The following is an 18,995-nucleotide window of genomic DNA, read 5'->3' as shown; positions in this document are numbered from 1 at the left end:
TGCCACAGCGAACTGATGGAAAATGATGTATACTTTAAACAGAGGGGGAAATACGTTTTACTGGGTGTTTGGCTGCCTCTCAGCAGCCGTGATGCCACGTTACTTTCCCCTACACTCTCTGTAGGCCTTTCATAGTTAAAGTAGGACTACAAAAATGCAGATCCCGGCGGCTATTTCTTTCTTTTCCTCCATTCTTTTCTTGCCTGCCGGACTCTGCTTCTTCTTTCTTTGTTTGTACTTTAACTATGACAGGACTACAGGGAGCGTAGGGGTAAGTAAAGTAGCACGATGGAAATTGGCCAAGTCCTGGTCGAGGGTGAGGAGAGTGAGGAGGAAGAGCGGAGGGAGTGCCCAACAGGACTGGATGGTGAGAGAAGGAAAGTGCGCTGTTTGAAGTTGCCGAGTGACAACTGTGCCACACTGTGCAGCTGCACAATATACTGCGCTCTCTCTCTCCACCAGGTGCTGGAAAACTCCACTGGCCCATCTTTACTGTCTCTGCAGCTATCCAGCTACATCACCTGCCTTTCCACAGCCAGTATAACCACTTGAGGACCACAGTCTTTTCGCCCCTTAAGGACCAGAGCCTTTTTCTCCATTCAGACCACTGCAGCTTTCACGGTTTATTGCTCGGTCATACAACCTACCACCTAAAGGAATTTTACCTCCTTTTCTTGTCACTAATACAGCTTTCTTTTGCTGCTATTTGATTGCTGCTGCGAGTTTTAGTTTTTATTATATTCATCAAAAAATACATGAATTTTGGCAAAAAAATGACTTTTTTAACTTGCTGTGCTGACATTTTTCAAATAAAGTAAAAGTTCCTATACATTTGAGCGCGAAAGTTATTCTGCTACATGTCTTTGATAGAAAAAAAACCATTCAGTGTATATTTATTGGATTGGGTAAAAGTTATAGCGTTTACAAACTATGGTGCCAAAAGTGAATTTTCCCATTTTCAAGCATCTCTGACTTTTCTGCGCACCTGTCAGGTTTCATGAGGGGCTAAAATTCCAGGATAGTACAAATACCCCCCAAATGACCCCATTTTGGAAAGAAGACATCCCAAAGTATTCAGTGAGAGGCATGGTGAGTTCATAGAAGATTTTATTTTTTGTCACAAGTTAGCGGAAAATGACACTTTCTGACAAAAAAAAGAAAAAAAAAAGTTTCCATTTCTTCTAACTTGCGACAAAAAAAAAATGAAATCTGCCACGGACTCACTATGCTCCTCTCTGAATACCTTGAAGTGTCTACTTTCCAAAATGGGGTCATTTGTGGGGTGTGTTCACTGTCCTGGCATTTTGGGGGGTGCCTAATTGTAAGCACCCCTGTAAAGCCTAAAGATGCTCATTGGACTTTTGGCCCCTTAGCGCAGTTAGGCTGCAAAAAAGTGCCACACATGTGGTATTGCCGTACTCAGGAGAAGTAGTATAATGTGTTTTGGGGTGTATTTTTACACATACCCATGCTGGGTGGGAGAAATATCTCCGTAAATGACAATTGTTTTATTTTTTTTACACACAATTGTCTATTTATAGAGATATTTCTCCCACTCAGCATGGGTATGTGGAAAAATACACCCCAAAACACATTAAAATACTTCTCCTGAGTACGGCGATACCACATGTGTGGCACTTTTTTGCACCCTAACTGCGCTAAGGGGCCCAAAGTTCAATGAGTACCTTTAGGATTTCACAGGTCATTTTGAGAAATTTCGTTTCAAGACTACTCCTCACGGTTTAGGGCCCCTAAAATGCCAGGACAGTATAGGAACCCCACAAATTACCCCATTTTAGAAAGAATACACCCCAAGGTATTCCGTTAGGAGGATGGTGAGTTCATAGAAGATTTTTTTTTTTTGTCACAAGTTAGCGGAAATTGATTTTAATTGTTTTTTTTCACAAAGTGTCATTTTCCGCTAACTTGTGACAAAAAATAAAATCTTCTATGAACTCACCATACTCTTAACGGAATACCTTGGGGTGTCTTCTTTCTAAAATGGGGTCATTTGTGGGGTTCCTATACTGCCCTGGCATTTTAGGGGCCCTAAACCGTGAGGAGTAGTCTTGAAACCAAATGTCGCAAAATGACCTGTGAAATCCTAAAGGTACTCATTGGACTTTGGGCCTCTTAGCGCACTTAGGGTGCAAAAAAGTGCCACACATGTGGTGCCGCCGTACTCAGGAGAAGTAGTATAATGTGTTTTGGGGTGTATTTTTACACATACCCATGCTGGGTGGGAGAAATATCTCTGTAAATGACAATTGTTTGATTTTTTTTACACACAATTGTCCATTTACAGAGAGATTTCTCCCACCCAGCATGGGTATGTGTAAAAATACACCCCAAAACACAATATACTACTTCTTCTGAGTACGGCGATACCACATGTGTGACACTTTTTTGCAACCTAGGTGCGCTAAGGGGCCTAACGTCCTATTCACAGGTCATTTTGAGGCATTTGGATTCTAGACTACTGCTCACGGTTTAGGGCCCCTAAAATGCCAGGGCAGTATAGGAACCCCACAAGTGACCCCATTTTAGAAAGAAGACACCCCAAGGTATTCTGTTAGGAGTATGGTGAGTTCATAGAAGATTTTTTTTTGTCACAAGTTAGCGGAAAATGACACTTTGTGAAAAAAAAAACCAATACATATCAATTTCCGCTAACTTGTGACAAAAAATAAAATCTTCTATGAACTCATCATACACCTAACAGAATACCTTGGGGTGTCTTCTTTCTAAAATGGGGTCACTTGTGGGGTTCCTATACTGCCCTGGCATTTTAGGGGCCCTAAACCGTGAGGAGTAGTCTTGAACCCAAATGTCTCAAAATGACCTGTGAAATCCTAAAGGTACTCATTGGACTTTGGGCCCCTTAGCACAGTTAGGCTGCAAAAAAGTGTCACACATGTGGTATCGCCGTACTCAGAAGAAGTAGTATAATGTGTTTTGTGGTGTATTTTTACATATAACCATGCTGGGTGGGAGAAATATCTCTGTAAATGACACATTTTTGATTTTTTTTTACACACAATTGTCCATTTACAGAGAGATTTCTCCCACCCAGCATGGGTATGTGTAAAAATACACCACAAAACACATTATACTACTTCTCCTGAGTATGGCGATACCACATGTGTGACACTTTTTTGCAGCCTAGGTGCGCTAAGGGGCCCAACGTCCTATTCACAGGTCATTTTGAGGCATTTGTTTTCTAGACTACTCCTCACGGTTTAGGGCCCCTAAAATGCCAGGGCAGTATAGGAACCCCACAAGTGACCCCATTTTAGAAAGAAGACACCCCAAGGTATTCCGTTAGGGGTATGGTGAGTTCATAGAAGATTTTATTTTTTGTCACGAGTTAGTGAAAAATGACACTTTGTGAAAAAAACAATAAAAATCCAATTTCCGCTAACTTTTGACAAAAAATAAAATCTTCTATGAACTCATCATACACCTAACAGAATACCTTGGGGTGTCTTCTTTCTAAAATGGGGTCACTTGTGGGGTTCCTATACTGCCCTGGCATTTTACAGGCCCAAAACTGTGAGTAGTCTGGAAACCAAATTTCTCAAAATGACTGTTCAGGGGTATAAGCATCTGCAAATTTTGATGACAGGTGGTCTATGAGGGGGCAAATTTTGTGGAACCGGTCATAAGCAGGGTGGCCTCTTAGATGACAGGATGTTTTGGGCCTGATCTGATGGATAGGAGTGCTAGGGGGGTGACAGGAGGTGATTGATGGGTGTCTCAGGGGGCGGTTAGAGGGGAAAATAGATGCAATCAATGCACTGGGGAGGTGATCGGAAGGGGGTCTGAGGGTTTGGCCGAGTGATCAGGAGCCCACACAGGGCAAATTAGGGCCTGATCTGATGGGTAGGTGTGCTAGGGGGTGACAGGAGGTGATTGATGGGTGTCTCAAGGTGTGATTAGAGGGGGGAAATAGATGCAAGCAATGCACTAGCGAGGTGATCAGGGCTGGGGTCTGAGGACGCTCTGAGGTGTGGGCGGGTGATTGGGTGCCCGCAAGGGGCAGATTAGGGTCTAATCTGATGGGTAACCGTGACAGGTGGTGATAGGGGGTGATTGATGGGTAATTAGTGGGTGTTTAGAGGAGAGAAGAGATGTAAACACTGCACTTGGGAGGTGATCTGATGTCGGATCTGCGGGCGATCTATTGATGTGGGTGGGTGATCAGATTGCCCGCAAGGGGCAGGTTAGGGGCTGATTGATGGGTGGCAGTGACAGGGGGTGATTGATGGGTGGCAGTGACAGGGGGTGATTGATAGGTGATTGACAGGTGATCAGTGGGTTATTACAGGGAATAACAGATGTAAATATTGCACTGGCGAATTGATAAGGGGGGGTCTGAGGGCAATCTGAGCGTGTGGGCGGGTGATTGGGTGCCCGCAAGGGGCAGATTAGGGTCTAATCTGATGGGTAACAGTGACAGGTGGTGATAGGGGTGATTGATGGGTAATTAGTGGGTGTTTAGAGGAGAGAAGAGATGTAAACACTGCACTTGGGAGGTGATCTGATGTCGGATCTGCGGGCGATCTATTGGTGTGGGTGGGTGATCAGATTGCCCGCAAGGGGCAGGTTAGGGGCTGATTGATGGGTGGCAGTGACAGGGGGTGATTGATGGGTGGCAGTGACAGGGGGTGATTGATAGGTGATTGACAGGTGATCAGTGGGTTATTACAGGGAATAACAGATGTAAATATTGCACTGGCGAATTGATAAGGGGGGGTCTGAGGGCAATCTGAGCGTGTGGGCGGGTGATTGGGTGCCCGCAAGGGGCAGATTAGGGTCTAATCTGATGGGTAACAGTGACAGGTGGTGATAGGGGGTGATTGATGGGTAATTAGTGGGTGTTTAGAGGAGAGAAGAGATGTATACACTGCACTTGGGAGGTGATCTGATGTCGGATCTGCGGGCGATCTATTGGTGTGGGTGGGTGATCAGATTGCCCGCAAGGGGCAGGTTAGGGGCTGATTGATTGGTGGCAGTGACAGGGGGTGATTGATGGGTGGCAGTGACAGGGGGTGATTGATAGGTGATTGACAGGTGATCAGTGGGTTATTACAGGGAATAACAGATGTAAATATTGCACTGGCGAATTGATAAGGGGGGGTCTGAGGGCAATCTGAGCGTGTGGGCGGGTGATTGGGTGCCCGCAAGGGGTAGATTAGGGTCTAATCTGATGGGTAACAGTGACAGGTGGTGGTAGGGGGTGATTGATGGGTAATTAGTGGGTGTTTAGAGGAGAGAAGAGATGTAAACACTGCGCTTGGGAGGTGATCTGATGTCGGATCTGCGGGCGATCTATTGGTGTGGGTGGGTGATCAGATTGCCCGCAAGGGGCAGGTTAGGGGCTGATTGATGGGTAGCAGTGACAGGGGGTGATTGACGGGTGATTGACAGGTGAGCAGGGGGGATAGATGCATACAGTACACGGGGGGGGGGGGGGGGGGGGGGTCTGGGGGGGGCGGTCTGGGGAGAATCTGAGGGGTGGGGGGGTGATCAGGAGGGGGCAGTGGGCAGGGGGGGGGATAAAAAAAAAATAGCGTTGACAGATAGTGACAGGGAGTGATTGATGGGTGATTAGGGGGGTGACTGGGTGCAAACAGTGGTCTGGGGGGTGGGCAGGGGGGGGTCTGAGGGGTGCTGTGGGCGATCAGGGGGCAGGGGGGGGGGAAATCAGTGTGCTTGGGTGCAGACTAGGGTGGCTGCAGCCTGCCCTGGTGGTCCCTCGGACACTGGGACCACCAGGGCAGGAGGCAGCCAGTATAATAGGCTTTGTATACATTACAAAGCCTATTATACATACGTGCAGCGGCGATCCGGGTGCTAGTAACCCGCCGGCGCTTCCGAACGGCCGGCGGGTTACTACGAGCGGTGGGCGGAGCGAGTCCCCGGCGGCTGATCGCATCACGAATGACGCGATCGCCGCATAGCCACTCCCGCCCATGGGCGTATTGCGGTCGTTTGGGCCCGGACTTTGCCGCCGCCCATCGGCTGGGGGCGGTCCTCAAGTGGATAATTAGCCAGCCTTCCCATACAGCATCCTAAGCTTTATTCCACCATCACCTGCCTTTGCCCAGGCAGCATCCTTACCTGCCTCTCCCCAGCTAGCCTCACTTGCCTCTCCTCAGCCTAGCCTCACCTGCCTCTCCCCAGCCTAGCCTCACCTGCCTCTCCCCAGCCTAGCCTCGCCTGCCTCTCCCCAGCCTAGCCTCGCCTGCCTCTCCTCAGCCTAGCCTCACCTGCCTCTCCTCAGCCTAGCCTCACCTGCCTCTCCCCAGCCTAGCCTCACCTACTTCTCCCCAGCCTTGCCTCACCTGCTTCTCCTCAGCCTAGCCTCACCTGCCTCTCCCCAGCCTTGCCTCACCTGCCTTTCCCCAGCCTAGCCTCACCTGCCTCTCCCCAGCCTAGCCTCACCTGCCTCTCCCCAGCCTTGCCTCACCTGCCTCTCCCCAGCCTAGCCTCACCTGCCTCTCCCCAGCCTAGCCTCACCTGCCTCTCCCCAGCCTAGCCTTGCCTGCCTCTCCCCAGCCTAGCCTCACCTGCCTCTCCTCAGCCTAGCCTCACCTGCCTCTCTCCAGCCTAGCCTCACCTGCTTATCCTCAGCCTAGCCTCACCTGCCTCTCCCCAGCCTTGTCTCACCTGCCTCTCCCCAGCCTAGCCTCACCTGCCTCTCCTCAGCCTAGCCTCACCTGCCTCTCCCCAGCCTAGCCTCACCTGCCTCTCCCCAGCCTAGCCTCACCTGCCTCTCCCCAGCCTTGTCTCACCTGCCTCTCCCCAGCCTAGTCTCACCTGCCTCTCCCCAGCTTAGTCTCACCTGCCTCTCCCCAGCCTAGTCTCACCTGCCTCTCCCCAGCCTAGTCTCACCTGCCTCTCCTCAGATAACATTTTCCTCCTCCACCCAGTACGCTCACCTGCCTCTGCACACCCACTCATCATCCTTAACCTCACCTGCTTCTGCTCACACACTCTGCACCCTCAGCCTCACACAACTCTCTCCACCCACCCAGCACCCCCAGCCAGCCACACATTTTTTGCACCCAGCATCACATCACCACCCAGCACCCTGAGACAAAAATAAGCCTAATTTTCAAGCATATTCAGGTTAATGTGATCTTTTCATTTATTTCATGATTATTGTTATTACGGTATTAGAATTTTTCTATTATATATATGTGATGTGTCACAGAGATCTGAATGTTTGGCCTGATGTGTCACGACTTCAAAAAGGTTGGGAACCACTCAGGGGAGTAACAATAGACCCTGCAAGGGACGCAGCTGCAGGGGGGCCCAAAAGCCACAGGGGGCCCCATCCTGAGAGACTGACAAGGGCAAGGAGAGAAAAAAACTTTCTGCTCTCTGCACAATTGTTCTAATGACTGCATCTGCTCAGCCACTGATAAGGTTTTTACAAAGTTTTGAAAACAAAGATTTGTAGACAGTCCCTAGTCAGTGTTCAGCAGGGTCTTGTGTACAGTGCTGTTCTACCCCAGCCTTTCTACCCCTCCCCAAGTGCTGTGTACTGTAGTGATGGGGCCCCTATTCAAAGTTTTGCAGGGGGGCCCGGTGATTTTTAGTTACGCCCCTGGAACCACTGTCATATTGCACTGATGAGTTTCCTGCTGACCTGTTGCCTTAGCTACAGCTCCAGTACACAGCCCATCATCACTAGCTGGAAGGTTTGGGAAAGACAAAAAAAAAGTCTGCATCCTGGATGTGCTTAGCTCATGTAACCCATTAACAGATTCACTCTATGCGCTAAAAAAAAAGAGCTCCATAGAGAATGGGCCAAAGTGTGGATCGTTGCCAGGGGCACAACTATAAATCATGGGGTCCCCAGCAACACATTGATGGGGCCCCCCCAATGTCCACACCTTGCCTATACCTAGTGACCCTCATCTTGCAAGGGTCATAACAAGTGTAGCCACAAAAACACTTGACCTGGAGCATAAACCCCTTTATCAGAAGGAGTGAAGTAGTAGTTGGGGACCCTGTACAGCTAAGCCTCAACCCCCCCCCCCCCCCCCCCCCCCCCCGCAGTTGCAGGGATTGCTCCCCTGTAGTTATACCCCTGGTTGTGCACCTCCTCCAGGCTGCAGTATGGATAAGCAGGCCCACTCATTTTCAGATTTATTTACTTGTGATAGATGAATAGGCCTGTAAGTACGCTGGTCCTGTGGTTGGTGTTTTGACATGTCTGTGCTCAGTGGCGTAACTAAGGAGCTTGCTACGCCACTGTCTGTGGTACTGACATTAGGAAATCAGGTTTTCTTGGGCCAGGGCACATATTAGTTGTTCCATTTGGTGTAAATCAGAGTGGTCTCTGTATAAATCCAGCAAACGAGAAATATTCTGTATTCCAAATAAAATAAATAAACCAATAAAATTCCAACAATTCTCCAAAAAATAAATATATGTACAGTTTTTACCATCATTTGAGATCTCATTCCATGGATTCTTTGGAAACATAAAAGCTGCATTTCGAATCTGATCAGTAATATCTTCATCTTCATTGAAGGGAAACGTGCCACTGAGGCTGACGTAGATGATGACACCGACTGACCACATGTCCAGGGAGCGGTTATAGCCGCTGTTCCTCAAGACTTCAGGAGCCAAATAAGCTGGGGTCCCCACCACTGACCTCCGAAAAGACTTCTCACCAATAATGCGGGCAAATCCAAAGTCACAAAGTTTTACCTTGAGAAGAACAAAAGCAGCAATTTTCAGTATACAGTAAAGTCCCCTGTATCCGGCACAGGCGGGGATTGCCTGATGTCGGATCCATGTGCTTGTCAGTTGCTTGGTCAACCAGCCGAAACAGCACAACACCCCCCCCCCCCCCCCTTCCCCCCTCCAGGCGCCTGTAGATCCGTGCACTACATACGTCAAATTACTTTATGCTCCAAAAGACTGGCCTTCTTAAAGGGGAACTGAAGAGAGAGGTATATGGAGGCTGTCATGTTTATTTCCTTTTAATCAATACCAGTTGCCTGGCAGCCCTGCTAGTCTATTTCTCTCCAGTAGTATCTGATTAAAACCAGAAACAAGCATGCAGCTAGTCTTGTCAGATCAGACTTATAAGTCTGAACCACTGAAACACCTGATCTGCTGCATGCTTGTTCAGGGGCTATGGCTAATAGTATTAGAGGCAGAGGATCAGCAGGGCTGCCAGGCAACTGGTATTGTCTAAAAGGAAATAAACATGACAGCCTCCATATACCTCTCTCTTCAGTTCCCCTTTAATTCATATATGATATAATGTGTAAAAACAGCAAAAAGTCCCCACTGGAACTCAGGCATCGGGCATGCGAATGGGTTGAGCATTAAAGTATGTAGGAAATCCCTCATAAGACACATGGTTAATGCTGCCAGTATTTTGATAACTGACCAAGGAGGAGAGGGATCGGCACTGCAGAACTACATTTATTGTCCAAGTGAGGCTCAGTACAAAACAATGGGTATGCAATAGCAATACAAGTGAAAACATACCAGTGCTGCGAGATGTGATAGGTGCGGTGCGTGCTGGGCACTGAACGCCTGACAGCCTTTTCGCGCTTAATTCGTGCTTCCACGCAGGATGTGTTACCGACTTTCTAATACTGCAGTGCCGACTATCACTCTATTTGCCTACAGTATTTTGATAAGTAGGCACTGGATATCTATCCTTGTGCTCTCCATCCTGGAATGGATCCATGAGATCAGATTTTTTCAACATATGGAAGAGATGACAAGTGTATTGCATGATACAGAAGCCCAGAAAAAGGGGACTTGGGGAAAATGGGTGGCGATTGTGGAAACGGCAGAATACAGGAGGATTATGGGAGGTAGGACGGATCAGATAGAGGTGGCCCCGGGGCGTTAGTTGGGACAGCCGGGTGAGATGATTGGGAGGGCTCAACCACCCCCCCCCCCCCCACCCCACCGCCTTTGTCCCCCATTCTCTGGGCATTGGAGATGTAGCAGAGATTTTAGAGAGGAGTGTGTTTGTTTTGTTTTGTGCGTGGGTTGTTTGTTTTGATGTCTGTGAAAGAGCTAGGATCTAGAATCTAGCGGGTGTGCAGGAATATCGTTTTGAAGAAGTATGAGGGACGATGCACATCAGCCAGGAGCCTCTGTTTATATAAGTAGAATATAGAGAAATTAGATGGTCTGTGTTTAGACGCTAGGTTAAAGAGTGTTAGCTGGATAAGTAATCAAACACTGGTAGCGGACTAGGGAAGGAAATAGCGAAGATCCACCATGCTTGAGAAAGGTATATCGTTTTTATCTAAGAATGCATTCAAGCTGTGCTGAGTTCATTTGGTTTAAAATGTAATTTATGATTGATATACACATGTATTTTATATCTTTTGTAATGAAAAAATGAAAATAAAGAATCTTCAAAAACAAACAAACAAACAGCAAAGTCCCCGCTGGAACTCAGGCATCGGGTCAGGTGACACACCAGGAGCCACGTATGGATCCTGGAAAGCCAAAGGGAGCTGCAGGAAGGGTAGAAGACAGTGCCTGGGGGCTGGATAAGTATTTTCTACCCAACAATGCCCTGCAAACCCTCCAAATAACTGTCCCCGTTATCACCTCAGGCATGCCGGTAAGTTGACACTTTCGATTTCCTGAGTTCCAGATAATGGGGACTTTGCTGTACTTACACATTATATCATATGTGAGGCCACTAAGTTTAGGCCAGTCCTTTGGAGCATAAAGTAATGTGATGTATATAGTGTGCGGATCTACAGGTGCCTGGACATAGTTTCAGCTTTCTTTCAGCATCCCAGGCACCCAAAACCCAGGGTGTTCTTAATATTCAAATAGGAAAGCCCCCCTTGGCCCCCACCTGCCTCCCAAGCCTTACTATAAATATAAGAGGCCACCCATCACAGTCATGGGCCAAGAGCAAGTCTCGGGAGGTGAGAGGGTGAGGGCTCATGGACAGACTTTCTCAGAAAGTCATATATTAGTGCAACTGGCTTTTGGGGCTGCTGGCTGGGATGGATGAGGTAGAATCTGGTTGGTCAGTAATTCAGACCTAGTATGTGCTGAAGTCCTGATACAAACTGCACAAAGATGATAAGCATTGCAAACAAACAGACATAAAAACATTATTTTATTTATGCTCATTGCCATACAACCTTGCTGGCCAGATTTCCAGAATGTCTTTACAACATGAGGAGTTTGATGCACTAAAAGTCAGGAATGTTGCTGTGCACAGCCACACCAATTTTTCCAGTACGTATGCCAGCACAGTAGTATGTATTGCACAATCAGCATAACCACATGCTTTACAATAGTAACACTATTCATATTCAGGGGAAAAGTTATTAACAAACAAAATGAAATGTAAGTGTGACAACTCTAAGCGGTAACTTCTATATCTCCATATTTTATTTTCTGGTACATGTGAGTGTGAATTTTTATTTTGTACATTTTTTTCTCTTCAATAAAAAATTGTTATAAGAAAAAAAAGGAAACATTCAGAGTTTTGGTTCTACCTTATATTGAAATGAAGCAGTGTTCAGTTCAAATACAAGAAATAAGTTCCTTTTTTAAAAATTTTGAACACAGCTGCAAATGATTTGATATTTGACAAAAGGACAGGTGTAACACGAATCAGGAAAAAAGAGCACAGGAGCCCTTACAGAAAAAATAAAGACGCTATTTATGGCAAAGAACAGAAATTTGAGCACGCGATTAGTGGCAAACAAGGTAAATTTCGGCAACCGATAGAATCGTGGGTGCCGGGGCCTTATGGAAATGCAAGTTGCGGTATTGCATAGTGGGGGCAGGGGGTCTTAGGGTTAGGCACCAACAGGGGGAGTTTTAGGGTTAGGCACCACCAAGGGGGGTCTTAGGGCTAGATACTCCCGGGTGGGTTATTACTGTTAGGCACCACCGGGGAGGGGGGTACCACAGGGTTAGGTACCACTGGGGGGGGGGGGGTAGGGTTAGGCACCACCAGGGGGAAGTTTAGGGGGTCTTAGGGTTAGACAGAACTGGGGGGGGGGGCGTTTAAGGTTAGGCACCGTCAAGGGGGCCTTAGAGTTAGGCACCACCAGGGGAGGGGGGGTCTTAGAATTAGGCACCGCCAGGGGGGTTTTAGAGTTAGGCACCACCAGGGGGGAAGTTAGGTTTAGACACCACCAGGGGGGAGGTCTTGGGGTTAGGCACCAAAAAGGTGGTCTTAGGGTTAGGCACCACGGGGGGGGGGGGGGGGGGGGGTGATAGGGGGCTTCAGGTAGGAATTGGTAGAGGGAGAGATATGTGTGAGAGTAGGGTTAGGTTTATCCTCAGTAAAATATCGGTAAACATTAACGATATTTTACTATCAGAATCCAGCAGTAGGATATTGCTAATTTTAGCGATGTTCTAATAGCGGCAATCCCCTGCATCCTTTTTTCCAGGCACCTTTTTTCATGTATGCATTTAACAAGGCGAAGCAGAAGAGAAAATATAACTTCAGTGCTGCAAGTCTGCCTAACTGAAGACTTACTTGGGGGAATGGATCTTCTGTGGCCAGGAGGACATTTTCTGGTTTCAGGTCACAGTGAACAATATTCTTGGAATGGAGATGCCGCAGGGCCATTAATATCTGCAGGAAAAAGCAGAACATATTTTAAATCATTTTTGAATTTGTGTAGTGACTTTATTCCTGAGCATTTTTTCCCAGTATGAATTAATGTTATCCAAAGCCTGGACTGGTTGCAGAAACTGAATGATGGGAACTGAATCCAACCAAAAAGGAAACCTAAGTATTTTTGTATTACATTAGCTTAATTAATGCCTTATCTTTCTTACTGTAGACTATTTTATTTGCCAGGTGTTTTCTTTTTTTTCTGTAAGTATTGATGTACAGTCACTGCTCACCATCACTATCTTTATTACAGCAAAAAATTGGCAGCGCTCCTTATCAGGCTGCAAATGAAATGAAACCAAAAGACGTGTGCAGTGCCCCCTAGGGACTTCGATACAAACCTTGAATACAAAATTAGGTGCAAACTATGCATTAAACCCTTATCTAGATAAATTGAATGCAAACTAATAAACATGAACATGAATGCAGCTAGCCACAGGTAGACTTACATTTTTGTAGGCTGTATCCAAGTTGACCAGCTACATAGATGTGCAGAGCCCAAAATACGGGCAGATTACACAACACAACAGCATTCAAAACTGATGCAGCAAATGGAGGACGTTGGCTTCCAAAAACAGTTTGCACGCAGATTGTTCAGTACTAGACTCTTCCACCATGGTGAGGGGTCCTCATGGAAGAGACCTAACCACTAACAATTAAAACATAGTGGGAACCTGGGGCTGCTAGCCACAAATGGTCTACACATTTTCTAAAGAATAGAAAAAAATGGCAGCGCTCGTAATCAGGTTGCTCCTGAAATTATACCAACAGAAGTGTGCAGCACCCCCTAGGGACTTAAATACACACCTTGAATACAAATCACTATCTGTATTACTCAGCGCTGAACACAAAGTAGGGGGCACAGATGACAAACCTACGTATATAACAAGCATAGAAAAAAATATGAAAAGGGCTTTACTTCATAGGGGTTACCATTCAGTAGGTGGGAGAAACTGTAGGAAGGATTCAACAAAATCCCCCGGGCCCTAAGACAGGTAAGAAGGGTGCTGCGTTGCGTCCAAGATTTGGACGCCGCCATAGGCCACCCAAATTACGTAAAAACACTGTAATTTGTCTGCCAGTAATAGCTGTAAACCAAATTACATCTTACCCCACTGAGCTATGGTTTCAGAGGGGGAAACGCCATGGCCTTCAAGCAAAATAATCATGGAATCCCCTGTACCTCGCCCATGTAGTGGCCAGTGAAACCTAAAACACCAACACACCCAACTGGAGTGATTTTAAGATAATAAATGAATGAATGATGTAGTCATTTCCCCAAGCTCTGAGGTATAGAGAAGGTATAGAGAAGTGACTGAACTCTGTAATACTCATCACAACAGACTCAGTGTGAACTTAGCCTAATGGACACACTGAAAATACATGAAAACTGCTGCACAAATAGTACTTCAAGAATTGAAACAAACATAAATATATATTTTATAAATACAAAGGCAAGTCAACATTTTATTATATTTTTTTATTAATCATATGGGTAGCCTTTATATATGACTTACCTGCGTGACAAGAAACCTGGTGATTCTCTCAGGAAGTCTTCCCTTGTCACTGGACAGGATCATTTCTAACATGTCTCCATGCAGCTTCTCCATAACGACATAGATTCTCTCTGGAGTCTCACACATGGCTTCCAGGTCCACAATACCGGGGGAGCGCAGGTTCTGAAGAAACAATTAAATAATGTTATTCGATGGTATGCGCAAGAGGTTGCATGCTGAAAGGTCTTCCCTGATGGTGTGTGTGGACATTGCATATTTAAAGCAAACTTGTCATGAGTGGAGCAAGAGGATTTATACTTACCTTGGGTTTCTTCTAGCCTGCTGTAGTCTATCAGTTCCCTCGGAGTCTGTCTGTTCCCTCCATTCCCCCACAGTCAACCTTGGTAGTCACTAACTACTGCTTTTGCGTGACCCTTGCCGCGTACCTTCTCGATCGTGCTCCTGTGGCCAGAAGCATTCTGCGCCTGTGCAGTTAGTTAAGGCTTGTAAATGTGCAGGCGCTGAATGCTCCCGGCCTGGGGAGCGTGCCGAAGCAGGTGCACGGTCAGTGCCATGCATGCGAAGTAGTCCCCGACTGGTTCCTTCCAGGACTTTACCAGGGTTGACTGCAGGAAAACAGAGGGGAATGGACAAACACCAAGGAGCAGACAGACTACAGGGGGCTGGAAAAAGCCCCAGTTAAGTAAAAGTCCTTTACCCCCACTTGTCTCAGGTACACTTTAATATTTTGTTAAATTAAGGATTAAAGTAAAAATTAGAGCCTGCAAGTTGCTATCTAAAAACACATGCTGGTGCAAAACACACATGCTGATACACATGGCAGACAAGGGCCCCGAGCTCTGCCACTGCCCGGGACCACCAAAGTCCCCTAGAAACACCAAGAGGGAGAGTACGGGTGAGCCCGGTGCTCCCACCACCAGGGGATTCACCCTCCCTGCCTCTATATTTGCTGAATGCAAAACACACAAGAAATGTTCACTTCCAGCCAGCAATCCGCCATTTTATATGGTCCACAAACAGCTCGTCAGCCAATCAAGTGCAATGATATACACCAGTGTCTGCAGTACCAAATCTAGCAGGAATTGCATAAGTCCAGCAACATTCAGGTGAGAGGCTCTTGGCTCTATGCAGTAAAACAAGAGAGATACTCAGTATTTTATGTTTAGCTTGGAGCTGTCAGTAACATAGCAGCCAGCCACATGTGAGGATACAGAAGGGTGTTAAAGCGGATCCGAGATGAAAAACTAAATATAATAAGTGACTTGTCTATATATCTTATCTAAAGTTTAGATAGTTTACACAGCAAATCTATCTTCAAACAGCTTCAACAGTATATTAATATTTTTTCCTGTGATACAATGGGAGCAGACATGTTTTCTGCTTGTCACTATTACACAATCACACACACAGGCAAGGTTATCTGTATCTAGGCATGCTAATCTGCATATTCTGTGAAAACTCCACTCTTATCTCCTCCATTACACAGGCAACTGATCTGTATCTGCACTGCAGCTCTCAGATTGTGAAAACTCTGCCTCTGAAATCTATAGCTACTAACACCTTTTTCACCTGCCCAGACTGAAATCCCACAATCCCTTGCAAGCGCCAAGGCACTCTGGAGAAGCTGTGGGTGTGGCTTATTTAGTTTATAGGAAATTAGGGTATTAAAACAAAACAAAACAAGTATTTGGCTTGAGGAATGCCCTATAAACTATATGTAAGGAACAGAATTATGCAATGAGTAAAAGTTCATCTCGGATCCACTTTAAGAAGGAGAAGGAAGGGGAACAGAGGGTAGAGAAAAGAGGAAAACGAATGGAATTATTCAGAAGGTAAGAACAAATGGCTAGCATACTTGAGGATAGGGATGCAAGATTTCACAAAATATGGGACCCATGGATATCCTATATTGGTCCACAAAGACAAGCGACTCAGAATTCACAATTCGCGACTCTTGGGGGATTTTTCTCTCTTTTTCTCTTTTTTTTCCTTTTCTTTTCTACAGATCTTTTCCTTCTCCATTCTCCTTCTCTTTCTCTCCTTATTTCTTTCTTCCCTTTTCTTTCTCTGCATATGTTAATGTAGCACTTTTCTCTGATAACGACCCCTATCAGGGTCGACATGTAATCATATTTAAGACTCTTCCGGCCTGCTGAATACATATGAGACAACTTATGTATGAAGATAGAGAAGCCTGTTAGAATACAACTACATTATCTTGGTGTGAAATGCCTCTGGCTCAGTATCACCTGGCTCTAATATAAGCTTATCTGTAAAGAACGTATGTCTTCCATGTTCTTTTTAATGCACACAGTGTTCAGTCTGTTAAAATTTGAAAATCCTCAATAAACATTTTGAAACAGAAAACTTTTTTCCCCAAACTTCACGTGCTGTAAAATGCAAATCATCAATATTATCGTGTAGCGACTAAAATGGTTAATAAGATACTAATGGTTTTGAGCTGATACAAATCTTATGGAGCTTGGACTTGCACTTTACTTGTCAGTATAATAAAGAATGCTATCTGAATCACATCTTTCATCCATTTTCCATGCACTGCAATAATAAAAACCTTAGTGAGTAGTAATGACGGTTTTTGGTAATTTACTGCTGAAATATGCAAATCAACCATTGTTGCCCTTAGAAGCTAAACACACCTCCAGATGCGCTGGAATGCAATGATGTGTCAGCTTGTTAATTCAAGTTACTACTCCACAGAGCTACATTATTCCATGCCATGCACTGATGAGGATCAATCAGTCCGAAACAGTCTGTATGCATGTTGGATTATTTTGGCTCTGTACAATTAACAAGCTGACACATCATTGCATTCCAGCGGTTCTGGAGGTGTGTTTAGCTTCTAAGGGTAACAATGGTTGATTTGCATATTTCAGCAGTGTTGCTCTGGGAGACATCTCAGAGCTCACTCCAACCTGAATTATCGCACATACTTTCTGTTTTAAGAAAGCAAACTTGTTTTTCATAGCATTTTAGTAAGGGGGCTTTTTGGACCATTGTAGCCCCATACACACTCCAATGAGTTCTGGGTCACCATGTGCTTGCTAGTTAGTCTGTACCTCTTAGTAATTTACCAAACTATTACTGCATGTGTGAAAATCTTCGTGAATACTCAGTTTTTCTTTTTTTAGTGTACCTCATATACATTTTTTTTTTACCAAACAGGTCTTAGAGATTGAGCCCATAATGATAAGACATCAAATGCTAATACGCTGATACCTGCCATTTCACTTAACTTATGTTTGACTTTTATATATCTTTTAGCACCATCTAGTGGTATATTTAGTGGAGGAATGCTGAATCTGCTTGTACACACCTGATTCCGTTGTAAGTAACAAATAAATACCGTATATTCCGGCGTATAAGACGACTGGGCGTATAAGACGACCCCCCCCAACTTTTCCAGTTAAGATATAGAGTTTGGGATAAACTCGCCGTATAAGACTACCCCTCTTACAACGCACACCAAATTAAGATAAAAGTTAAAAAAAAATCATGTACTGGTGCTGTGTATGAACAGATACTGGTGCTGTACTGTATGTGTTACCCAGTATATAACAGTATATAGTCAATTGACTTGTTGCATTGGTCAACTCTCCTTTAGTAGACTGGTCAGCTCTCCTTGTCTACCTGTTTATCAGAGCGGCATGGAAGAATAGATTGCGCTCCCTCAGCAGGGAGATCTGAGAGACGGTAACAGGATAGGGCGTATCACCCGGCATCAATGACACCCGGCGCATAAGACGACCCCCAACTTTTCAGAAGATTTTCAAGAGTTAAAAAGTAGTCTTATACGCCAGAATATATAGTACATAAAAATTGCCTCATGCGTTTAAACTATTGGCCAACATTACAGAGCTTTCTCTGCCTGATTATTGCTATTTTACAGCTTTCAGTGCCAATGCCAAACAAAACTTTCCCTTTAAAGTAAAATATTCACCTTAGGCACAGTGTTGGCTGCTCTTAGTCATATTGTTAGACAGTTTCTTTTGTTTGTTGAGCCAGCTATATTTCACCACATACAATGTATTGCTTAACTTGCCTAACTGTAATACAGTTACTTTTATTTATAAGAATACAGCCCTTCCAATCCTTGCAGCCACACGGCTGGTACTGGCCAGAAAAGCTGAGCACGGAGCAATACCAGTCCAGGGTCCTTTGCATGGTGGAAATAACCCCTTCCCCCACTTCCTCTGGAAAGAGAATAGACTGATGAGATAAACAATTGTATCTATCTTTCTACTCCTATAAATGACTTTTAAAGAGAACCTGAACTGAAAATTAAAAGTCAAAATAAACATAAACACAACATACTTACCTCCTCTGTAGTCTACTTGGAGCTAGTCTACTTTAGGGGACCCACCGTAAATCCCCATAGAGAATTGGAGCTGTGCTGAAAACGGAACAAATTTCCGCTTTCAGCTCTTTTAAACCCCCACAAGCTATATATCTTTAGAAAGGTTAGAATCTGCTCTAACGAATTATGCTACTTTCGGTGAGCAAAAGGTGCAACTCACCATGTAGGAAGCGCCGGAACGTCGGCCATCTGACTTCTGTGCTGCTCATATTTTTCTCCCTCCTCATTGGAGGGACTGTTAGCTGGGGGCGTGCCAGAAACTGCTCTCCCTTCTCCCCGGACAAGACCAACGCAGAACTAGCTACTGACGTTTTTTTTTCTTCTCTGGCACGCCCCCAGCTAACAATCCCTCCAATGAAGAGGGAGAACAATATGCAATATCCATGGCTACAATTACTACGTTATGCCTAATGATGTTGATCCAGGGATTTTATCTGATTGCCAT

The 18,995-nt window shown here is 45.4% G+C and overlaps 1 protein-coding gene across 3 annotated transcripts in view; it reads right to left on the bottom strand.

Annotated features, from left to right (window-relative positions):
* Window positions 1-18,995, bottom strand: part of LOC137538987 (serine/threonine-protein kinase D3-like) — a 195,860-nt gene that overhangs the window by 4,515 nt on the left and 172,350 nt on the right. For all 3 annotated transcript variants that reach the window (XM_068261442.1, XM_068261443.1, XM_068261441.1), the window contains exons 15-17: window positions 14,176-14,337; window positions 12,518-12,616; window positions 8,460-8,727 (exon numbers count right to left, since the gene is read on the bottom strand). In XM_068261442.1, coding sequence (XP_068117543.1) covers window positions 8,460-8,727; window positions 12,518-12,616; window positions 14,176-14,337 — 529 coding nt within the window. The remainder of the gene's footprint in view (window positions 1-8,459; window positions 8,728-12,517; window positions 12,617-14,175; window positions 14,338-18,995) is intronic.

The sequence above is a fragment of the Hyperolius riggenbachi genome, chromosome 11, assembly GCF_040937935.1.
Source record: "Hyperolius riggenbachi isolate aHypRig1 chromosome 11, aHypRig1.pri, whole genome shotgun sequence".
Lineage (NCBI taxonomy): Eukaryota > Metazoa > Chordata > Amphibia > Anura > Hyperoliidae > Hyperolius > Hyperolius riggenbachi.
This window is presented reverse-complemented; position numbering and strand designations above follow the sequence as displayed.